Genomic DNA, 25,890 nt, shown 5'->3' on the forward strand with positions numbered 1-25,890 from the left:
CATTATCTGACAGTTTTTTTCTCTTCTTTCTACTTATTTTTTGATGATGCTTTGCAAAAGAAGTGTTATCAGGGAGCTGAGTCTGTGTCACTGCCGCAGCCTATGCCCCCGTCCCTGAAACAAAGCGTCATCAGTGACCTACGTTTCAGGGACCAGGTTAGTCCCTGTTTTACTGACCATACATCGGCTGTCAATTCTGAAGGATGCTCAGTAGATTATTGTCACTGTGCGATGTGCACAGGCTGACAAATGACAGGCTCAGATTGTCACCCCAAATGACCATTCTAAAAACTTCCAGGCTAAGACTATATCAGGCCCCACAGATGTTCTGGGCAATTTTTGTCAACCCAGTGTGCAACAAATAAATCCAATAACTTGATGCAAACAACCAAATCCCAAGGGCATACAAACAGAAAATTAAATAATAAAATAAACCACTCTGCATATATTTAAAGGGGTTGTCTAGGCTTGTGGATAATGTCTGGACAAATCCAGTATGCAAAAATTGCATATTTGCCAGTGTGCAGTGACTACAAACTGTAACCCCAAGCCTGGAAAACCCCCTTAACTGCCACTACTCATTCAATAAAAATATGCTTCAAAGTAGAAAGAAGACTGGGAACATCCCATCGGTAAACAGCTACCTACATTTAAAAAAAGACAAAAAAAATAATTAAATCCCTTAATGAACTAAAGCCGTGAGAATTAAAAGATAACAATCAAAACCCGTACTCAGAGTCCTCTTTGGCTATTAAAACCCAAAACTTTTCACAACATCATCAGCTTGATCAAAAGACATATTACAAACCGAAGTAGCACTTTTATAAATTACAATTATCCTATATACTCTAGTATAAGCCGACCCGAGTATAAGCCAAAGCACCTAATTTTGCCACAGAAAACTGGGTAAGCTTATTGACTCGAGTATAAGCCGGGTACGCATTGTCCCCTCATCCCTGTCCTGCTCTGTGTGGCTCCCCCTGTCCTGCTCTGTGTGGCTCCTCTCATTGTATGCGTGGTTACCCCTTCCTCCCCCATCATATGCGTGGCACCCTCGTCCTCCCCCGTCATATGCGTGGCTCCCCTGTCCTCCCCGTCATATACATTGCTCCCCCTTCTTCCCCATCATATGCGTGGCTCCCCCGGTCCCCTCATTGTATGCGTGGCTATCCCTTCCTCCCCCATCATATGCGTGGCTCCCCCGTCATATGCGTGGCTCCCCCTTCTTTCCCCATCATATGTGTGGCTCCCCCATCCTATATGTGGGTCTCCCAGTCCCCTCATTGTATGTGTGGCTCCCCCATCTTATTTGTGTCTCCCCTGTCCTCCCCGTCATATGCGTGGCTCCCCTGTTCTCCTCCATCACATGTGTGGCTCCCCCCGTAATATGCATGGCTCTCCCAGTCCCTTCGTTGTATGAGGGGCTCCCCCGTCCCCCCCATCGTATGTGTGGCTCACCCGTCCTCCTCCATCATACTCACCCTTCTCGGTCCATTCATGCATGTCCCTGCATCTCCGTTGTCCCAGCACAGCACTGGCAGCTCTCCTGTACTGAGCGGTCACGTTGTACCGCTCATTAATGCAATGAATATGCGCTCCATGTCTATGGTACCACGTGACCGCTCAACACAGAGCTGCTGCGCCTGGACAACAGAGATGCAGGGATGTTCAGCGACAGACCGAGGAGGGTGAGTATGATGTCACGGCCGCCGGCTCCTACCACTGCTCCTCTGCTCCCCTCCTCTTCCCCTGCTGACTTTCTGGGACAATGACTTGTGTATAAGCCGAGGGGGGCATTTTCAGCACAAACAATGTGCTGAAAATCTCGGCTTATAAACGAGTATATACGGTATTCAAAAATGAACCATACGAAAAGGACAAAAATTATATATTACATGAAACGTGTTTGGTTCTTTCTTTGTGAACATCCTGTGGTTGGAATTCTGTTTTAATTAAGCCAGCATGTTCCCCAAGCTTATTGGTATCAATGCTTTTGTTAATAAATGATTTTGTGGTGGGTTTCCTTGGCATGTTTGCTCTTTGGTGTCTATTATAAAGAGACATTAGTACACCTATATTATTTGGTCCGGTTGGACATGTAGTGGATAAGTGAGTTTTTACATTTTATTTACACTTGGTCACTATTTTTCTATAAGGTAGTTTTAATAGATATAATTAAAGGTTATATTTTAAAATTATTCTCTATGCTGCCTGATATTTGAAGGAGAGAGAATCTTGAGCTTTGACCCTATATCACGTTGTTAGTCATGTTGGTATCTGCTCATTTTAGGTCCTTCTACAGCATTTCTGGTAAATATTAATAAGTCTTGCACATTGACCTGGAGGAATTTTAGCCCTTTCCTCCATTTAAAAAAAAATCTTTAATTCTGCCATGTTGGTAACTGCTCATTTCAGGTCCTTCTACAGCATTTTCCAAGCATTAAGTTTATTCTTCTTTAATCATTGTTTTGTAGAACGACTTGTTTTCTTTGGGTTGTTGTATAAGCCAAGATTCAACGTTTCAAGCACCACTGTATACCATAAGGTGTGAGGCTGTTTTGTGAACTCCTGCTGTCCTGTAAGATAATATGAGGTTCAACCAGAGGCCTACATCCTTAACCCTCCACTTAAGTGACTTGAACACTGACAATTTCTGCTGGAAATTTTTATAATAAAAAATAACTTAATCTTCCAAATGGCTCCATGCTTCCAGCACTATATCTGCATGCTGAAATAATCCTGAGCATTCCTCTGGAAATCTTTCTCCCATCAAAATGGCATAAATACAAATTCTCCTGAACCCATCCCCATTCATCTTATCCTTGTTTATCAGGAAATGAAGCTAGCAGCAATAACTGTAGGTCTACAAATTCATTGCACAGTTTTCTCTTTCCTAATAGCTGCTAGATGATAACCTAGAGAGGAGACAAGTTAAGTAATGGCCTCCTTATTGCGGGACTCACCTTCCCCTTTAAACTTAGACTCTCCAGGGATAAATACAGAATCTGCCTCACCTCCCTCTGCTCCATCAACCCCTTTATCCCTTTCCACTAGACTGATAATATATTTTGTATCTCACTTTCACTCTTCATATTTTTTATCTATTGTGTTATTTTTTTAATATTATTTTTATTATTTATTTTTTCATTCTTCTTCACACACTTTGATTTTATTTACATATTCTGGAGACACGGAGGGTTAGTGGGTGCCCTGGTCCACTAGCCAAAACTACATGGACCAGGGATCATCCATACCAAATGCCCACTCTTCTTTTAACATAGGCATAACGCTACTCAGGCAACACAGGGTGAGGGTAAAACATTGTGGCTATACTTTAATGAACCACAAAACAAAACAGATAACACATAGAACAGTTCCAGCAAAATACCCAATATGGTGCAAAATTACAGAGTCTCACCCTTCCGCTTACTTGCCAGGATAAGAAGAGCTGTGACTTCAGAGCAACCAGGTTCGACTACCCCCACCCATGGTATGCACAGAGAGGAGGTAACAACAAGATTAGGAGGCTGACAGTCCATTGATGTACCAGGCCAGTGGACCAGAGGGTTACAACCAGGCTTCTCCAAACATCTCCATGGAGCCAGGCGACTGGCGGGTCCGATTGCTGGCCCCCACAAACGTTTCCATGGGGCTCAGGTGACTGGTGGGTCAAAATACTGACTAACTCAAATATATCCATGGATTTTCAATGGTCAATGGAGCAGATCTGTATGGTTCCCTAAGCTGGCATCCTGTAGAATGACAAATATGTGTCCCTCGAGATGGAGCTATGATGTATTGGCTGCTGTCCTGTACAGAGTCTCTGGTTCTTTGGATCTGTTTGATGTCTAGAAGTATATATGTACAGCTTTGCTCACAAGTTTACATACCCCGGGAGAATTTTTGCTTTTTTTCATAAAAAGACAAAACACAGTATTTTGACAATGGCTTCACCCAACCACTAACTATGAGTGGAGAAAATGTTTTGGTGTTGTCATTCATATTCTTTGAAAAAAAGGTCAAGAAAGCAAAACTTCTGCAGGGGTATGTAAACTTTTGAGCACAACTGTATATGGAGGTAGCTATCCCTTTTATAGTTAACAAATGTCCTTCAAGCAGCATCCACAGTTATAGGGGAAGAATGGTGATGAGACCAACTCGCATTGTTTGATTTTGTAATCTATTTGCATAGTTTTTCCTCCTCTATTTTGCAAGTCACCAAACTAGCTGGCATGGACAATGTGTAATCAGCATATCAGTAAACATCACTAGTCATTCAGGATAACACCACAGTATGTTACATCAAATGTCAGCTTACAAGACAATATTACAGGCTTATACGAACAAAAGTCTGTGTTTTCTTGACAAACCAGAAAGAAACACAATTCAAAAGTCGACATATAGATAACCTTCTATTCCTCCTGACTTGCTGAAAACAGATGTTTGGTTAATTAAGATACAATGCTGTGTCGCCACACATATTATTATATATTCTATTTTTCATATACTATACTTTTATGTGCATTCAGTTATATGCACTTTATTTTCACTGAAGTGATGACATAATATATCCTTATTACAATATGATGCATTATTACTGATAATTGTCATGTTATATTTTTTCACTTGTCTCAACACCCCACCAACTTTCTTTAACATCTTATACCCACTTAAGTATCATCCTCACATTTCTCATGCAATCAGTATATTTGAGTCCCCTACGTTCCAGGATGACACTAATAAAACAACTCCCAGTGTGGTCCAGTGTGAAGTGCAAACGTCATCACTTCACGTGACGCTTCTGTGTGGTTCAGGGTGGAATGCATGCCAACACAATTTCCGCTTGGGCTGCCGTGCTCCTAGGAGTGACGTCGCCCTGGGCGGTAGGGACGTCAATTGAACCATGCATGTTGATGCGGATGCATCAGAGATCAGCTGAAAGTGAGGCAAAAATCTTGGCACAGAAATACGATTGGCCATCCATGATTTATATAACCCCTATCTCAGTTCATCAATGTTCCATCGCCCAAGCTACAGGCGAAACGTGTGTCAGGCACGTGCAGTCACTGTGGGGTCAGTATTAACCATCATGTTGCCATCTTTTTGCACACTATGCTGCTATTTTACTTAGCTCATCTTATTCATTCATTATGTATCATTTTAGTGTGAGCAGTGATCTCTTTGGTCTATATTGAATTTTTTTGCATGGCATGCCTTGCACATTTCAACCCATTGCACATGACTTTAAGGCTATGAGCACACGTTGCGGATTTTGCTGCGGATCCGCAGTGGATTTGACGCTGTTTTCCATGCGTTGTACAGTACCATGTAAACGTATGAAAATAAAATCCGCAGTGCACATGCCGCGGAAAAAAACGTGCGGAAACGCGGCAGTGTTTTTTCCGCAGCATTTCAATTCTTTGTGCGGATTCTGCAGAGGCTTACACCTGCTCCTCAAAAGGAATCCGCAGGAGTAAAACCGCGGTAAATCCGTGACAAATCCGCGGGTAATCCGCAGTGCCGTTTACCTGCGGATTTTGCAAAAACAGTGTGGAAAAATCATCCGCACACCAATTTGCAACATGTGCACATAGCCTTAGGAATTGATTATACCACTTGGTCTTTTAATTATACATTTATTTAAAGTGCCTTTATTATTTATTTTTCTGTTCATTAGTGCCACGATAATTTGAGCCTATTTTTCACACATTTCACATAAAGTTCAGTGTAATTTGGATGTAACAATCGTGTTAGTGCAGATTTCATCACAAACCAAACTGAATTTCTGTCCTTATAACGAGCTCTGGAGGAGGAGAAAGTGACCAGACCTGTCTGTCAGCCTCCTCTAATAAACAAAAGAAATGCTTTCCCATGAGGTGTGACGCTCTTTCACCAGCAGCTAGAAGAGCTGTGCAGTCTGAGAAATACTGGACTAACAAGATACCGTAAATTTAATTGTAATTATAACGTTCACCTGAGGTCGTGTTGGCAACCTTGTATAATGCAGCGATTGTTCACCATAAAAATGCACTTGTTGAAGCTTGCTTAATATTTTGCTATTGATGTATATCCATATAAGACTGCAGTAATTTTGAGGAAGAAAAAAAATCAAAATATGCTGCAAAGAACATTACTCTTTTACAAGAAACTTTGTGTGTGAATCCAACTTGAGGATATTTTCCGGCTGTCAAAAACGTCTGTTTTTCAAGCAAAAGACATTTCAGGAATCACTCCTTTGGTTTGGAGTTTTGTAAACCTGAAGTGTCTTTTTTTTAGTGTTTGCTTGGTCATTTCCAGAGCACATTATTTTTTTCAGCATGCTTTGGGCGTTCTTTTACTTACATTTTCTGGACTTAGGCCGGGGTCATACTAGTTTAGAATACGGATAAGTGCTATGCGAGAAAACATCGCATATCACTCAGATCACTGTTAATCTATGGAGCAGCTCACATCAGCATTTATTTTCTCGGGCGTATTCAGCGTGTGTGTAAAATCGTAGCATGCTGCGATTGTCACCGAGACTCGGCCGAGACACACCAATGCAAGCCTATGGGTGCGAGAAAAAAAATTGCACAGCACTTGGACCATGCGAGTGCTGTCCGATTTTTACGCACCAGTGTCCTTTGATAAGCCAGCAATATATGTGCTGCATACAGTAAAATCACACTGACAGGTTAGAATAGAATAGATAGAATAGATATATACATATAGAATACATAGATATATAGATGTCAGTGACACACACACATATATGTATTTATATTGCATAGATAGATAGATAGAAGAAAAGCCGGTAATTCATCTGCCAGGTTCTGTAAACTCACTGCAGGAGCTGACAAGATAGATGAGATGGATTACATACAGTAAATACAAACAGAATAGATAGATATATAGATGTCAGTGACAAATACAATTAGTACAGTGTGTGTGCATATTACTGTACATGTATTTAATTATTAAAAGATTATTTTTTGGAAAAAAATGGCGTGGGCTCCCGCACAATTTTTGTAACCAGCAGAGGGAAAGCCGACAGCTGGGGGCAGATGTTTATAGCCTGGGAAGGGGGTAATACCCATGGAGCTTCACAGGCTAATAATATCAGCTCACAGCTGTATACTTAGAATTTACTAGCTATTAAAATGGGGACCCCCCAAAAAAAATTATGTGGTGTCCACCTATCTATATATATAATTGTCTAAGGAGTACTTCCGTCTTTCTGTCCACAACTTCCGTAACGGAAATCCCACGTCGCTGATTGGTCTCTCCAGCTGCCTGTCATGGCTGCCGCGACCAATCAGTGATGGGCACAGTCCGATTAGTCCCTCCCTACTCCCCTGCAGTCAGCGCCCGGCGCCCGCATACTCCCCTCCAGTCACCGCTAACACAGGGTTAATGCCAGCGGTAACGGACCGCGTTATGCTGCGGGTAACGCACTCTGTTATCGCTGCTATTAACCCTGTGTGTCCCCAACTTTTTACTATTGATACTGCCTATGCAGCATCAATAGTAAAAAGATGTAATGTTAAAAAAAACAAAAAAAAACAAAAAACCTGCTATTCTCACCCTCCGTAGTCCAACCAGGCGCGCGTGGCTGCCGCCATCTTCCATTCCCAGAGATGTATTGCGAAATTACCCAGAAGACTTAGCGGTCTCGCGAGACCGCTAAGTCATGTGGGTAATTTCGCAATGCATCCTGGCAACAGAAGATGGCGGCAGCCGTACGCACATCGCCAGAGCTTCGCTGGATCCCGGTGGGTGAGTATATAACTATTTTTTATTTTAATAATTTTTTTAAACAGGGATATGGTGCCCACACTGCTGTATACTACATGGGCTGTGTTATATACCGCGTGGCTGCTATATACTACATGGCCAGTGTTAGATACTATGTGGGCTGTGTTTTGTACTGCGTGGGCTGTGCTATATATTACGTGGCCAGTGTTATATACTGCATGGCCTGTGTTATATACTATGTTGCCTGTGTTATATACTGCATGGCTGCTATATACTGCGTGGGCTGTGTTATATAGTACGTGGGCTGTGTTCTATACTGTTTGGGCTGTGTTACATAATGTTTTGGTTTTTCGTATTTTCTATAATAACATTGGTAACCGCATGGGACAGCCTAAATTCCCCAACATCATTGAATAATAAGTTTGTACAACATCATGAAAGATTAGTAGTACAGATGGGTATAGCCAATGACATTGTCAGTTCTATTTTCATTTACCCTATGATTACACAAATGTGGGATAAATTGCTTAGGGCCACAGACTATCTAGATGATCAAATTTGGGATATATTGGATATACTTAATACTACTGTTGCTGTCCAAAACCAACTTATCATAGTCGCTAATCAACATACTGTAGTACTGGATTACTTAACGGCAGCACACGGTGGTATGTGTCAGGTTATTGGACCCGCTTGCTGTCATTATATAGATCCCAATAGTACTATGAAGTTAAGCATGGGCAGCACGGTAGCTCAGTGGATAGCATTGCAGCGCTGGAGTCCTGGGTTCTAATCCCACCCTGGACAACATCTGCAAGGAGTTTGTATGTTCTTCCCGAGTTTGTGTGGGTTTCCTCCGGGCACTCTGGTTTCCTCCCACATTCCAAAGACATACTGATAGGGAATGTAGATTGTGAGCCCCATTGGGGACAGTGATGATAATGTGTGCAAACTGTAAAGCGCTGCGGAATATGTTAGCACTATATAAAAATAAAGATTATTATTATTAAAGTTAGAGGACATTCAAAGACTCAGAGATAAATATGATAAAGACAGTGACCGTAATAAGGACAGTTGGTGAGCAGACACCTTCTCCTTTCTCAATCCAGCCAATTGGTTTAAGCGATTTGGGGGCTGGATAGCTGGAATCTTGCAAAGTTTGTTACACAACATTGCCTTTATCCTTGTCATGTATGTAATACTAAAATTTGTTCTTTGGTGTATTTCTGTAAGTATTAGGAAATTCTGCACTAAGACAACTAATGATGATACCAAAAGCGTTGCCACCCCCGCTCTTCTCTACACTGATTTCACAAAGTTACCTGATGAAGATGATGAAGCCAAGCACATGGCTATCTTCAAAAGACCTCCTCCATCATTATCAAAAATTGTTATCTGTAAATTGTAGCATACAGGGTGGACGGGTGCGCCGCAACAGCCATGGCTGGTAACATGGCAACAGTCATGTGAAGACCGTACCCCTCAAGCTTATAGCTCGCGATAGTACCTCTGATGCTGCATATTAGTTAGCAAAATTTATCTAGGGGGGAATGTCAAGGGTTAAACTAAGAAAAATTAAAGCAGGCTTCATTTTGTGCTTTTCCACTCCAACTTGTTGTTTTAAGATAAATTTTGTTACTAGGTAAAGTTCACAGCTGTTATGAGACCTTGATTGTTTCAACCTGGACAGAACATGAGAGTGAGGGTGTATTGTTCTATGAGACTTTGACGTACAGACTGTTCCTGCATTCTTATAGGTTAAGAACTGTGAGCGTGTTCTTATGTTGATTGGTTGAATTGTAACTTGTTAAGATTATGAAAAGTGCGACACAATAAACGGGGGCCAGAGATCTGCTCGATCTTCCCAAACAGAGACACATGTCTCCGTCTGGTCATTTTCAGTTGCCGGCAATGCCCTGTGGATCAATTTGAAAATCACTGAGTCAACTGTGAAGGATCACTTTAGATCCTCCCTCAACAATAACACAGAGCCCCACAGTTTATACAAAGCTGCAAAGTGCAGAAAATGAAAAAGTCAGTACGACAGAGTAAGGCTATGTGCACACGTTCAGGAATGTCTGCAGAATTTTCCTGAACAAAACCGGACTTTTTCTGCCAAAAATCTGCATGTGTTTTTTTATGCGTTTTTAGCATGGTTTTTTTTGCTGATTTTTCGCGTTTTTTTCCCAGAGCTTCCCAATGCAATAATATAGCAGCAAAAATACAAAAAAATCCGCTAAATTAATGAACATGCTGCGTTTTTTACCGCAATGCTTTTTTTGGTGGAAAAATGCGCAGCATGTGCACAAAAATTGCGGAATGCATTAAAAATTATGGGATGCTTATGTATGCGTTTTTTTAGCGTTTTTTTCCACGGAAAACTGCCGAAAAAACACGAAAAATACTGAACGTGTGCATATAGGCTGGAGTCACACTGCTGTATTTCTCGTGTGATAATCGCATCGCACTGCACGGACTGGCCTGCACCTCCCTGACCCCAGCATGATAGCATGATGGATTACTATGCAGCTGTCAAGCTCAGGTCAGGAGAGCCGTCAGCCAGTACAAGTTTTACGATGCGATTCTCACAGGAGAAATACTGCAGTGTGACTCCAGCCTTAGAGACGGAATGCTGACTGGGCAACTGGTACTGGGGAGACTGCGATGGCCATCAGAATACGGAAACCGTCTGTATACATAAGGTGGAAAGGCTGTATTTCCGTGGCCAAGAGATTGGAGTGGCCATGCAATAATCACAGAGATCATAGGCCATGAGTCATACAGAAACAAGTGCTCTGACCTTTGTAGCGAATAGCTCTCAGCTGGCCCCTATCGTCCAGACAATGACATGATTGGGCAACGAATCATCCGAGGAGGCCGCTGTTCACAATAATTAGTTCTCAGAAAAGTAACAGTGAGCGTATGACTTATCCATGTCCAAATTAGAACAAATGGAATATGTGTATATACTGCCGTACGATCACTGCACGATAAGCCTACACTTCTCGCTGCCGACGACAATCTTGTTTTTAACCCAATTTATAAATACAGGCCTATTGGACGCCATTCTTCTTTTGAGGTTCACACCATCAGGGTGTTCCAGCCCCTCTCCCTCAGAGCAACAGTCATATACCGGCCCCCAGGCTCACCCATCTATTTCCTTGACCACTTTTATTCATTGCTGCCACACTTCATGTCCTCAGAATTGACAACCCTTTTCCTGGGAGACTTCAACAGCTCCACCTCCCCAACAACATCCCAGCTTCTATCTCTAGCCAATTCTTGTGGCCTCTCACAAATTTCAAACTCTGAGACGCACAAAGTAGGTAAAACCCATGATCTGAACTTTGTCCGGCACAGTTCAATCTCCTACCTAGATGACTCACCTCTTACTCTTTGTCCCCATGAAATTAGGAGTATAACCACAACTTAGACATTTTTAGGTGCTCCCTAAAAACACATCTGTTTATGGCGGCCTATCACGTTCCCTAATCAAAGTCCTTTTTATATATATATATATATATATATATATATATATATATATATATATATATATATATACATATATATATATATATATATATAGCTTATTCTCTATTTCTCTGAACATAATTCACCATCAAACTCAACGGTACCCAAAAAGCTCATGCAGCCTTTATCTACCCCCATTTCCTCAAGATGGTTGTACCATCATTGTAAATAAGCACCTGTAATTTGTGTCACCCCACCTCATTGTAGATTGTAAGCTCTGAAGAGCAGGGTCGTCATTATTTTTGCTTTAATTTTTTGATTATATTAAACTTGGAAACTTATGACTGTTTTATATGAACTGCTGACTTGTAAAGCTATGCGTAATATGTTTGTGATATATAAATAAAGGTTATTATTATTAGTAGATTGAAGATGGTGAAGTTCAAGCTGTTAGCTTTGCCATGTGTAGAAGGAAATAATCTTTTACGTAAGCACAACTGCACAAACGAGGGTTTGCTGCTGTGCTGACACAGGGTGGAGTAGGGTGAACAAGCTACAGGACTGTGAGAGAAGTGCAGGCAGAGATGTTATGGTGGATTGAGAAAGATGGGGTGTGCTTGGTATGTAAGATCAGTCAAAAACACCAGGCATTTTCAATTCCATATCAGTTGACAGGCTCTCAGTCACCCCAACTGTAGGGGATAAACAAGTGGAGATTGTTCGGCCGGAAACCTGTGTGACAACACTTGCCACAGTGAGGGAGGAGAAGGAATCAGAAGATGCGGATGATGGGGTGGACAGTGGTTGATGAAGCCCGTTAGTCTGCGTTCTAGCACTTTGACATTCCCAGTTTTACGCATGTTGATCGCGCATGTGCCAGTTCATGTATGTAGTACTGAAATTATTTCATTTTTACTCTACTAGGTCTTTTTTTAAAAAGTTGACAGCTAACGTGATTTTTCATTTTTTCCGGTCTGAAAGAAAAACACCCAATATAGACAATTACAGAACCGTGAATGCTGCTGTCCACTGCCAGAGTTGGGGCTCAGGATGCATTGGTTGTCGTGATTGCATAACTCTGTGTCTACGTAACCTCCTCCTCCTCTGCTGAGCTACTCAGCTGCATGCCTCTGGGTTTACATTAAGTGTGATCTACTACCTCATTGCCATCCTCTCTGTTCTCCCACTACTCATCCTGAGAGTCACCCTCCTCCTCTTCCTGCCTTGACAGCACAGTACAGTCTGCAGGCGCCTCAAGTATCTGAGTATCGTCATGAATTGATCACCTTCACCCAACGGGGTTAAAGTCTGTTGACGAGGGTTTGGTTTATGCCCGGACCAAACTTCGTCTGACCATGGATCAAAGTGAGAAAAAATTTGGCCATCGGAGCAGATGATTTTCTCTTCTTGACTCTGTGAGTCTTTAGAGTACACTTCCTATGCTCATGGCATACATTATGTGTTGAGATCTGCAGACTCAGCCATCTGTGGTTCCCAACAGTCATTTGGGCGCTTGGAGAGTTGTGATGTGGGGCAAAAAAAGGGTAATTGGGGTGCCACCACTGCAGACTGTACTGTGTGTAATGTTAAGGTGCAGGAAGAGGAGCAGAGGCCACTTGATGCAGCGCTTGCCATCTACTGGAGCACATGTTCTTTCTGGCCCTCATCTACAAAGTGTATCGCTGTACAGCTGCCAAAGAAAGGTAGTGTAGTTACCTGACCAGTAACAGAAGTTGTAAAAATGCTGAGCAGTATTGTTGTTGCGTTCCCGTGCGGTCAGCGAGCGCATTAAAACAATGCATCCACATACATCCGCATGTCCTGCGTACCCAATGTTAAATATAGGTACGCAGGACTCATGCAGAAGTTTGAGGAAGTAGGCGGGGCTTAATAGAGGATGCTCTTACCTGTCTGTGCCCGTCTGCTCATACTTGTCTGTGCTCTTCTGTTCATCAGCCGGTCCAGCACGCACCTGCCAAAACCCATCTGTCTAACACCCGGTCGAGCCCACAGCTGTCAGTGCTTTTCTGCTCCTTAGCCGGCCCCATCTGCACCCATGGTTCTAGAGTCCCTACCGTGCCTGCCTACATTTTTCATCTCTCCTTTGGGCCGCAGCAGCTTACCTGCTGTAGGGGGTCAGCTGCCACCTTCTGTAGATCACCCATGGAGTAACACCTGGTGTCACCTCTTTGTCCCTACTTGGGTCACAGTTTTCGCCTGCTGCCACTGGTCCGAGTAGGGAATTGTTAGGCCATGGAGTTACACCCCTTCCAGGCTTTCCAAAGGATACGGAACAGTGATTCCACCACCTTGCCCGTTACAGTCTCAATCTTCTGGGTTGGCTGTAGTGGAAGAGGTGTTGTTCCCGGCTATACTAGTTCTACTCTATTGCAATTGATGCCATTTTGTTGGTGCCTGCCACTAATTTTTGTAAATGTGTAGACTCCTGTTTGGGTCTCCTTCAGGCGTGTTGCCTGTAGCAGTAGACCTCCAAGACCGTCAGGCCTCCACTTCCTTGGAGCCAACTACCCAAGTTGCTATCCTTAGATTTTTCTGACAATAGTAGTCTACGAAATTTATATGTTATTTGTGCCACCTGATTGTGGCCGAGTATGAAAACAGGTTGAGCTATTGCATGTGGAATCAGGGCTCCCAGCACAGGAGGCCTACACCGATCCCTCCCCCACCTCGTCTAACTGTGACATTCAATTGAAAGCTGTAAATGCTGTCCCAGACCCTGATACCTCATGCCTGGCTGATTGCTGTAGTGCCATGCTACAATTAATACTGTGGGTGAATTGAGGCCACTTTCCTGGTGTCTGCCCTTAATTTGATGTGTTTTGGTAGCATTTGGGGCCGTTATAAGGTGTTGTGCATGCGTTTGAAAGGAGTTCTGTTATGTTTTCTGAATATTCAATACATTATTTGGAAATTTTGCAAATTCAGCGATCGTACGGTAATTGAAATATTCACTCATCTCTAGTTTAGAACCTTAATGGCTATCTACAGCGCTGCAGAATGGTAGTTGTGACTGAGTTGATGTTGTCTGTAAAATATCAGAGCTTTTGCTGTGATATTTTACAGACAATGGGTGTCCCAGTCCCTTTGTGCTGTAGGGTGTGGGGTGCATCACACTCACTTGTAGGCTGTACGTCTCCACTGCCTCCAGGGTTTCAGCCTCAGGAGCACACAATGCATGGGACACCAGGTTCTTATAAGCAGTCAAACTAAACTGTTCATCAGGTGGGTACAAGTGGGATAGGTCTCAGCAATGCAGACTTCCTTCCTTCTTAGCACAACTTCTCTTCTGTTCTGCCACATTCAGGACTACCCTCAAGCCCCTTATCTCCATCAGCCACATGAATTCATTGTCCACTCCTTCAGTGCACACGGGACAGGCCATCTGCCCCCCACCCTGGTAACTCCATATCCACCGATCTCATGATGTCGGAAGACCAGGCTCACTCCATGGTACCTGCCCCAAGCCCTAGGCTTCAGACACTGTTGGAATGTCCATCAGGGATCTCCATGTGGCCACCCACTACTCTGAATGTTTGGCCCACGCTGCTCCCAGTAACCCACCACCCCATCTGAACGTGAACCTGGTCTATCCTCCACACTTCAATGACTGACACTAAACTCTCCCTCTAACCAGGAAGTGCCCCCTTCTTATCAGTACTAGTGCACACCCTCCCCAATGGGCTAATGCCAAGCATAACCATTTCCTATCTAGATGCCAGTCTGTTATGCTCATTCTACACGCTATGCTTATCCTATGCTATACTCGCGTTATGCTCTAAAAGTTTATACTGTACATCACCATACACCATAATACATTATATCCCATTAGATTAGATAGTCCACATCCCTATAGCTGTACCACACAAGTCGCGCAACAAGGATTGCTGTATGCTGCTGATACATTGTAACATAATGAAAGTACATGGGGTCACATTATGACTTGCAAACCACAACAAACAAGTCGCAAAAAGTCATAACCAGATCAACTTTTTGCAACTTGCTATTCATGGTACCTTGAGGCTCCCAATCTCTTAGGTGCTTTAACACGTTCTGGTGATTCCTGGAAAAAACAGCACTGGTGAGATCCGTGTCCATGTGTACGAATGTGACATCTGTGTGCCATTCGTGTTTCCGTGTAACTGGTACCAGTGTCTGGGAACAAGCGGTACAGTTCGCACTGATGCCAGGTGCCGTCGGATGCTGAAGGCAGCTCTCATCATTGTCTCCTGCTCGCCCTGAGATCAGAGCGACCAGGAAACAATGATGGGAGTTGTATTCAGCCACTGGCATGTACCTCCAGTGTAAAATAAATAATTAAATTAAAAAACAGAGTGGTCTCCTGTGCAATTTTGATAACCAGCAGAGGGAAAACCCACAGCTTGGGTTGATGTTAATAATCTGGGACAAGGGACAATAACCCATAAAGTTCCCAGGCTATTAATAACAGCTGTTTGCTTAGCCTTTCCTGGCGTGAGTTGATATCAATAGCCTGGGAAGGGGTCAGAGATATTGCCCCCCCTCCCATGCCAGGATACCAACATCAGCCTTCAGCCACCCCAGAAATGGTGCATCCATAAGATGCACCAAATTTGGCACTAAGCCTCGCTCTTCCCACTTACCCTGTGGCAGTAGCAAGTGGGGAAATAGGGTTGGGGGGTTGATGTCACCTTTATATTGTCAGGTGACATCAATCCCAGGAGTTAGTAATACTGTCCCACACCGTAATCCATCTCAGCTATTACTGATTTACAACCTGAACGGTGCCAAGATGCGACTGTCCAGGCTGAAGAGCAGGACACAATAAGGTGCTGTAATTGCAGATTCAGTGACGGGCAGTGATGTCATAGAGTTCACCTCTAGTCATTGAAGTTGCATTAACACACTATTAGGTGCACACTGTTAGCATCTATTAGATGCGCCTTTTCTGGGTGGCTGTAGACTGCTATGTTTAGGCTAGGGGACCAATATCCATGGCCCCTTACCAGCCCGAGAATGCCAGCCCCCAGATGTCTGCTTTAACAAGTCTGGTTGTCAAAAATGGGGGGATCCCATGCCTTTTTTTAAAATTATGTAATTAAAAAAATCATAGGGACCCTTCTATTCTTGATAACCAGCCTTGCTGAAGCTGACAGCTGAGGGTTGCAGCCCCCAGCTGTCCGTTTTGCCTCGCTGGTTATCAAATATACAAGGGAACCCATGTCGTTTTTTTTTTTATTATTTATTTTCAGCACGTGTTCTGGCTGATGAATACTCCCATCAGCTGCTCCTGTTCTTGCTGTTATTAGTGGGAGCAGGCGTCGACTGATGAGAGCAGTAGTCCCATCAGCCAACACCAGTGACCTGAGGTAAACTTTATACCCCGACCACAGCTGCGGGTTCACGCTGTCATTTCACAGCGTGTAAACTACGGCTGTCTGACCGGCGGTGATGATATTACCGCCAATCAGAAGCAGTGTTTGCTGTTGCTGAACACCTGTTGTTCGGGGGCCGAACTCGAACAGTAACACAGACTTCCTGGTGAAGTTCATGTTTGGTGTCTGTGTTTCAACAGTAGGTGTTCGGTACAGGTGCCAATCTTTACTGTTCAGGTTTGCTCATCTTCTATACTTCACCAGATAAAGAAAAAAGTGATATAGTGTAGTCCTGCAAAGTAAAATGACCTCCCTTCCCCCCCACCATTGAAAACAGCATCCTCAGTCTATGTGCCCACCTTCCGGATTTTTAGCATTTTTTAAGCGTTTTTGCGGTGGTTTTCCGTTGCGGAAACACTTAAAAATGCTTACATAAAGCATCCCATTATTTTAATGCATTCCGTAATTTTTGTGCCCATACTGCGTTTTTTTCCGCAGCGGAAAAGCATTGCGGAAAAAAACGCAGCATGTTCATTAATTTCGCAGAAAATTGGCGGTTTTACCACTATAGAATTGTATTTGAAACATTGGAAAAAACGGTAAAAATCTGGAAAAAAACGGTAAGAATCTGCGAAAAACAAATATGTGCAAAAAACACAATAAAAACGCAAAGAAAACGCAAGCGGATTTCCTGTGATGGGAGTCCGGATTTCATCAGGAAAATTCTGCATACTTTCTGATACATGGGCACATAGCCTCAAAAGTAAAGTATATTACAGTAGTATAGTAATAATAGTACAGTAATAATGTGCCCTAATTGGCCCCTACCGTAACTATGTCTCCCACTTGCCACCATAAGCCAATAATGTATGTTCCACATTCTGGCTCCCATACAGTAATTATGTTCCCATTCTGGGCCCCATATGTCTCTCCCATCCTGGACTCCATACAGTATGTCCATTCGCCATATTGCCTCTTTTCTTTAACAAAATAGAAAAAAAATCTTCTTGCCTGTCTGTTCAGCGGTGTCCTCTTCCTGTGCCATGCACCGACGACATGCGCGACGACATCAGCTACCGGCCTCTAATAGGATGGCAGCTGTTAACTATAGCGGTGCAGGAAGCATACAGTATCGCAATACATTTCAACTGAATGTGCATCCAAAGACTCATATTTAGTTGAACATAGCGGGTACACAGAACCAGATCGGGGCACTGCTTCTTGCCAGTTTGGTGAACTACTTGCAAGTTGAACAATTGTTGTATTTCACCCCTGCATAGGGTACACTGGGGTTGTTGCTACATCACAACTGTTGCTACAAGTATATATAAAGCAATAATAAACACCACGCTCTTCTATATGTAGAGGATATAGTGAAATCAATCTAGTTGTTTCTGTGATGCTATCAGGAGTTATACAGAGAGAAGAAAAAACTTACTGGAGGTGTAGTACAGGTTCAAATTGGATATCAAAAGCTCTTTAGAGGAAGCGGTGCTCCTTATGTTTTAGTGGAATGCGTAGTCCACTATTGGAGAGAAATGGTATATATGAAATATAGTGGGGCTTGGCAGCGACACTAGTGAAGCAATATGGTGATGCTTGTCAAGTTAGGCTTACTGTGATTATAGTAGATGTTGTGAAAGAATGGTGATCCTTTTTGATGAGTATTGGAAAGTATAAAACGTGGGTCCTTTCCGTGTACACTCACCGGCCACTTTATTAGGTACACCATGCTAGTAACGGGTTGGACCCCCTTTTGCCTTCAGAACTGCCTCAATTCTTCGTGGCATAGATTCAACAAGGTGCTGGAAGCATTCCTCAGAGATTTTGGTCCATATTGACATGATGGCATCACACAGTTGCCGCAGATTTGTCGGCTGCACATCCCAAAGATGCTCCATACAAGGCAGGATGGATCCATGCTTTCATGTTGTTTACACCAAATTCTGACCCTACCATCCGAATGTCGCAGCAGAAATCGAGACTCATCAGACCAAGCAACATTTTTCCAATCTTCTACTGTCCAATTTCGATGAGCTTGTACAAATTGTAGCCTCAGTTTCCTGTTCTTAGCTGAAAGGAGTGGTACCCGGTGTGGTCTTCTGCTGCTGTAGCCCATCTGCCTCAAAGTTCGACGCACTGTGCGTTCAGAGATGCTCTTAGGCCTACCTTGGTTGTAACGGGTGGCGATTTGAGTCACTGTTGCCTTTCTATCAGCTCGAACCAGTCTGCCCATTCTCCTCTGACCTCTGGCATCAACAAGGCATTTCCGCCCACAGAACTGCCGCTCACTGGATTTTTTTTCTTTTTCGGACCATTCTCTGTAAACCCTAGAGATGGTTGTGCGTGAAAATCCCAGTAGATCAGCAGTTTCTGAAATACTCAGACCAGCCCTTCTGGCACCAACAACCATGCCACGTTCAAAGGCACTCAAATCACCTTTCTTCCCCATACTGATGCTCGGTTTGAACTGCAGGAGATTGTCTTGACCATGTCTACATGCCTAAATGCACTGAGTTGCCGCCATGTGATTGGCTGATTAGAAATTAAGTGTTAACAAGAAGTTGGACAGGTGTACCTAATAAAGTGGCCGGTGAGTGTATATTACACTGATGGGGAACCTGATGTGGGAGATGTACTTGTCTGTAGGATACACCTGTTTATGATTGAGATAGTGATCAATCTAGAGTATCTATCAAGGTGAACCCTATAAGTCTAATACTTACTGCTGATGCAGTACTTTCCTGAACTCCTGTGGATGCGGGTATGCTTGGCTTCAAGCTGTAACAGCGGATTTTAGAGGGGGGGATGACCTAGTGTGACAGTGAGTATGTAGAGCGTCTTGTAAATAATGATACGTAAGTAGTACTCACTGGCTGGTCCGCTGGTGTTAAAAAGGTATATGGCGTACCTCAATCCTAGGAAGCTGTGGTGTTTCTGAATGAAGATCGCAGGACCGCAAGTAGAGAGTGTGCGGTCACCGCGCTGGGAGCCGGCAAGTCCTCGCGTGCCCCGGCCGGGAGCAGCGCTGGAGGACGCCGCGGGAGAGGAGGGGGCGGAGTTACAAGGGTGACGTCACCAGTTGGGGGAAAAAAGGACGGATGCGCAGGAGGGTCAGTATAGCAACGCATTTCGAGGGTCAGCGGCCCTCTTCGTCAGGGTAGTTACCCCCTGCGTCTAAGAACGTCCTTTTATATTGAGAGTCTCTCCAAATGAATGACAAATTAATCACCAAATGTTACCGTAAGGACACTGACTCAAACAGTTTCATACACATGACCAGTTGTCATCTACCCAGAAGTTTTTTCTTCTCTCTGTATAACTCCTGATAGCATCACAGAAACAACTAGATTGATTTCACTATATCCTCTACATCAGGGGTGGGCAATTAATTTAGCCATGGGGCCGCATGAGAAATTGGGATGGTTTTAGAGGGCCGGACTAATATAATTATCGTATTTTTTGGACTATAAGACGCACCGGACCATAAGGCGCACCCCAAATTTGGGGTGAAAATTGCAGAAAAAAAGATTTTTTATAAGATGGGGGTCCGTCTTATTGCCCGAATTTACAGTATCTTACCTGAGGGCTGGCGGTGGCAGAGCAGGGTCAGAGGAGGCATGGTGTCGGCAGAGGTGGGGTGATGCGGTGTGGCGTGCACCTGAGCAGGGTCCCTTCCTGCTTAGGTGGGCAACGCCATGGCCTGGTGTCCATGGGGGGTTGCAGCAGTGGTGTGGCGACGGCAGAGGTGCGGTATGGCGTGTGCAGGATCCCTTCCACCGGTGAGGTGACGCAGCGGCCCGGAATGCAATGTGAGCAGCAGAGCCGGGTTGAATATCGGTGGCGGTGGCCATCTTCCCGAGGCCACGCGTGCGCAGATGGAGTGCTCTGCTTCACGGGGCTTCAGGAAAATGGCCGCGGGAGGCCACGCGTGCACAGATGGAGATCGCGGCGGCCATTTTCCTGAAGCCGAGATCTAAGTCTGCAAACTCGGCTTCAGGAAAATGGCCGCCGCAATCTCCATCTGCGCACGCGCGGCCTCGGGAAGATGGCCCCCGCCACCGATAAACCGGTGATCAACCCAGCTCTGCTGCTCACATTGCACGTGACGTACAGGGCCGATGCGTATAAGCTTGGGGCCTTCACTCCAGCCACCAGCGGTCCTCCTCAGAAGCATCTGGCGGCTGGCCGAGCGGTGCCGGGGACGGCTGTCAGAAGTGACAGCTAGCTGACGGGCCGCATCTTGCCCAGGTCTGCTCTACATATAGAAGAGCGCGGTGTTTGTTATTGCTTTATATATACTTTTTACCGTAGCAGGTATGCACAGAACCTGCTTTAATCACCAGCAGCTCTCTATATAGCCATTCCAAATCCCACATCCTTTTTCCGTACGTGGAGCGCCGGTGTTTCTCAATGCTGTTGCTACAAGTAATCGGAAATACAATCAGTTAGGCTACGTTCACATTTGCGGTCAGCGCCGCAGCGTCGGGCGCCGCAGCGGCGCCGCATGCGTCATGCGCCCCTATATTTAACATGGGGGCGCATGGACATGCGTTGTGCTGCGTTTTGCGCCGCATGGCCGCAAGCGTTGGACGCAAGAAATGCTTCAAGTTGCATTTTTTTTGCGTCCAACTTTCGGCCAAAAACGACGCATGCGGCGCAAAACGCAGCGTTTTAGCGTGCGTTTTGCCGCGTTTTTGTTTGCGTTGTGCGCTGCGGCGCCGACGCTGCGGCGCACAACGCAAATGTGAACGTAGCCTAATGTTGATTTCTAGGTTTTGGAATGGCCTATTCAGTGCAAAAAAGTCTACAAATCTAAAAATCTACCCTCCCCCAACATAAGACAAGCAGTGTCCAGAAGAAGGCCTGTTTCTGATCAGTCATGTATTCCCTCGAAACAGCAATCAGCCCCAACACAAAAGAGAGAAAAAGTATTTTTAATTCCTGACCACTCTGACTGTGCTTCGGCAGCGAGGATGTGTAACATCAATAAAATTATATATTTTTCTCTACAATTTATCTTTAGGCCACCTACAGAGAGGTTTACTGTTCCTAATCAGAGTTCAACCCTACCATTGCATTATTTATCAGATTTCTTTTTTTGGTTTTATAATGTAGAATTTTATCAAAAAGCAAAGTTGGAAGCCATAGATATAGGTAAAGAATAACTTTTGCTGCAAAACTGGCAACCAGATAACGAGCTTTTGGTGAAGGCGATGTGAGAGCGTCTACAATGGTGTCCACAACTTCATAGCTCTTTCTGCTGCCGTGCTTATAATGCTTCTTTATACCATTTATCGCACGTTCAATGGATTTTTTGCTGTAGGCCTCCTTTACCTCTACAGACAGAGCGTCCCAAATTTTTTCTGCATCCACATGTGGTTCAATTTTTGTGGCTGGAGCATAATTTCCAGGCTCGATAATACATACCTGAAAGAGCAGAGAACAGTTTTTGTACTTTTATCCATTCAATAGTAAATGTGGCACCACAGTACTAGGGCTCCTATACAGGCCTTCCTTACCCCTGACCAGTACAATCTCTATGCAGTCTGATAGACAAAGCCTCAATTTTTTTCATTGGATTTATATGGAATCTGAGTAGCATTAGACAATTCTATGGCTGTCCTATTACAGCTCCCTGAAAACCAGGGATTGAAGCTTGAGGAGGACAAATTTCATATTCTAGGTGCCTTCTGGGAAAAGCAAAGAGTCTCCCTCAGCAAGAAGATCAATGGGTCCAGCCAGGACCACATGCTTGGAAAGCATCGCCAATCCAGGGATTGAAGCTTGAGGAGGACAAGAACTAGTAGCAGAAATATCTACAGGTAACTATGACATAGTGGGAATAACCAAGACATGGTTATATGAAAGCTATGGCTGGTAGTTAACTTGCAGGGTTACAGTCTGTTTAGAAAGGATCGTAAAAATCGGAAAGGAGGGGGGGTTTGTCTTTATGTAAAGTCTTGTCTAAAGTCCACTTTAAGGGAGGATATTAGCGAAGGGAATGAGGATGTCGAGTCCATATGGGTCGAATTACATGAAAGGAAAAATAGTAACAAATTCTCATTGGGGTCTGTTACAAACCCCAAAATATAACATAAAGTCTACTACTAAGGCAGACAGATGAAGCTGCAACCCATAATGAGGTCCTTGGGGGGGGGGGGGGAGAGAGAGAGAGTGTGAGAGAGAGAGACTTTAACACATGGGAAAAAGGAATCAATATCACCATTACACACTGAACGGGATACCACTGGGTAAATCTGACATGGAGAAGGACTTGGGGATCCTAGTTGGTGATAAACTTACCTGGAGCAGACAGTGCCAGGCAGCGGCTGCCAAGGCAAACAGGATCATGGGGTGCATTAAAAGAGGTATGGATACACATGATGAGAGCATTATACTGCCTCTGTACAAATTTCTGGTTAGAGACTGCAGTAGATTTCCGGCATCATTTACGCCTCTAAAAATGTTGTGAAATGTTGACAAATGTACTAGGTGATTTTACCACGCTCTGTCCTGCTCCAGCTCTGCCACTTTGGCCGGGACTGACATAAAAATGCCTTAAGGAATTGTGCTCTATGGGACTGGATTCTTGTGGGCTTGGCAATGCATACATCAGGCAGTATCCTATACATGTCTTAGGATGTATGTTGCCTTTTATTCACCTCTGCTGCTAAATGATAAAAAAGCAGAAATACAAGAGTCTCACCTGTACCGCAAATTGCTTCATTTCTAATCGGAGACAATCACAGAATTTCTCCAGCCCAGCTTTGCTCATTGCATAAATGCTAGTGAACATACTTAGGTATGCACCTGTGCTCGATAAAAACACCATGCGACCTGCAATTATTAAAAATAAATAAATAAAACTCAACGTAAAGAAACGATAATAAAGCATTATAGGACCACGGAGGCTGAGACACAATCATTGTTTTTTGTTTGAAAAATGGTGTAAATTCAACTGGGCACCTGCACCAAATTCTTCTGAAGTGGCTGTCAGAAAGGTGCGAAACTTTGTTCTTTATTCGTTGTGCATGAGTCAGTTCGTACTCTCTCTCATTATATAAATATTTCAATCAATAATAAAAATATATAATAATAATATAATGTGAATTGCTCATCATGGGCCATGTGAATCACTCACTGGTAAAGCTATTGCAGCCGTGTATGTTGTACTCTGAAACACTGCTGTAGTTCCAAGAAGGCATGTTTTGAAAAGCTGACCAGGGACCATGTGTCTCAGATGAATTAGTCCAACAGGCAGGTCCCTGGTGGCGTATCCTCCCCCTGCCCATCTTGACTGACTGGTCTCTTTCTGTATGTGTTTATAGGCAGAGCGTTTTCAGTCAATGAGAACGAGGGATGGGGAAGCCGTCAGGAGCTAGCTTTGGTTAGTCCTCCAAGATGCATGGTCCATATGGTCCCTGAAAAAGTTTTCAATCTATGTTCTTTTCTGAACTGCTACAGCATTTCAAAGTAAAACATACATGGCTGCAATAATGCAGCCAGACTCTTAATCATGCTGTGATTTGACTGCACAGTTTCTCTTTAACCCCTTAGTGACGGACCCAAATTTTTGAAATCTGACCAGTGTTACTTTATGTGGTAATAACTCTGGAACGCTCCAACATATCCCAGTGATTTTGAAATGTTTTTTCGTGACACATTATACTTTATGAAAATGCTAAATTTAGGTTGATATGTTTTGTGTTTATTTATGAAAAATATCAGAAATTTGAGAAAAATGTTAAAAAAAATTTGCAATTTTCAAACTTTGAATGATTATCCCTTTAAGGCCGGCGTCACACTGGCGAGTCTTACGGACGTATGAGCGCAGAAAATACGTCCAGAAAATACGCATTGCACACTGCCCAATGATCCGTAATATACGGTATGTTACTGGCGTAGAAAATCGCAGCATGCTGCGTTTGTCAGCGTATTGCGCAAAAAATATGCCAATGAAAGTCTATGGGGGCGAGAAAATTACGGATTACACACGGACGATGCGTGTGACTTGCGAGAAATACGGACCGGTGTTCTATAGAAAAGCCAGCAATTCAGTGCGATGTACAGTAAAATCACACTGACAGAATAGAATAGGTAGAATAAATGTGTACATATAGAATAGGTATATATATATATATATATATATATATGTCAGTGAGACACATATATATATATATTTATATTTAATTCAGCGCTAGATAGCAGGAAAGTCGGTAATTCAATTGCCGGCTTTTGCTCTCTCCTGCACAAACCCGACAGGATATGAGACATGGTTTACATACAGTAAACCATCTCATATCCCTTCTTTTATTACATATTCCTCTTTACTAATGTAAGAAGTGTCTCTGTGTAAAATTTGGGGTCTCTAACTATTAAATTAAAGGGTTAAATCCCGGAAAACGTTGGCGTGGGCTCCTGCGCAATTTTCTCCGCCAGAGTGGGAAAGCCAGTGACAGAGGTCTGATATTAATAGCCTAGAGAGGGACCATGGTTATAGGACCCCCCCTGGCTAAAAACATCTGCCCCCAGCCACCCCAGAAAAGGCACATCTGGAAGATGCGCCTATTCTGGCACTTGGCCTCTCTCTTCCCACTCCCGTGTAGCGGTGGGATATGGGGTAATGAAGGGTTAATGTCACCTTGCAATATCTCTCTAGGCTATTAATATCAGACCTCTGCCACTGGCTTTCCCACTCTGGCAGAGAAAATTGCGCGGGAGCCCACGCCAATATATATATATGTGTATCACTGACACACATATATATATATATATTTTATTTGAGCCGATGGATCCATGATATGTCCATTTTGCAAGCCTGCGAGAAAAAAACGCCGTACGGAAGCCATACGGATGACACACGGATAAATTTGTCCGTAAAAATTGCATCCTCGCATTGAATACGGAACAGTGTTTTGGGACAATTACTGCGTATTATGGCCGTAAAACATGGACCGTATTGTCCTACGCCTAGTGTGACCCCGGCCTAATCCAGATGGTCATACCACAGCAAAACATTAATAAATAACATTTCCCACATGTCTGCTTTACATCAGCACCATTTATAAAATGTTATTTTATTTTGTTAGCATTTCAGGAGGTTTAAATTGTAGCAGTCATTTTTCATTTTTTTCAAGGAAATTTCCAAAATTTATTTCTTTAGAGGCCTATCCATATTTGAAGTGCCTTTAGGGGTCCCATATATTGGAAACCCCCAAAACTGATACAATTTTAAAAACAGCACCCCATGAAATATAGAAAACTGTAGTCAGGTAGTTTATTAACCCTTCAGGTGATTTTCAGGTATTAA

The 25,890-nt window shown here is 43.6% G+C and overlaps 1 protein-coding gene across 2 annotated transcripts in view; it reads right to left on the minus strand.

The window, feature by feature from the left end:
- The window catches only part of LOC143804483 (retinol dehydrogenase 7-like), a 93,148-nt gene that overhangs the window by 44,287 nt on the left and 22,971 nt on the right, over positions 1 to 25,890 (minus strand). The window contains exons 3-4 of one of the 2 annotated variants that reach the window (XM_077282614.1): positions 23,287 to 23,417; positions 21,496 to 22,007 (exon numbers count right to left, since the gene is read on the minus strand). The exons of the other annotated variant lie outside the window; for it this stretch is intronic. Of the exons in view, the coding sequence (XP_077138729.1) occupies positions 21,630 to 22,007; positions 23,287 to 23,417 (509 nt within the window). The 3' untranslated portion in view covers positions 21,496 to 21,629. Of the gene's footprint in view, positions 1 to 21,495; positions 22,008 to 23,286; positions 23,418 to 25,890 lie in introns of those variants that run through there. 2 annotated transcript variants of the gene reach the window in all.

Source organism: Ranitomeya variabilis, chromosome 2 (assembly GCF_051348905.1).
Source record: "Ranitomeya variabilis isolate aRanVar5 chromosome 2, aRanVar5.hap1, whole genome shotgun sequence".
Taxonomy (NCBI): domain Eukaryota; kingdom Metazoa; phylum Chordata; class Amphibia; order Anura; family Dendrobatidae; genus Ranitomeya; species Ranitomeya variabilis.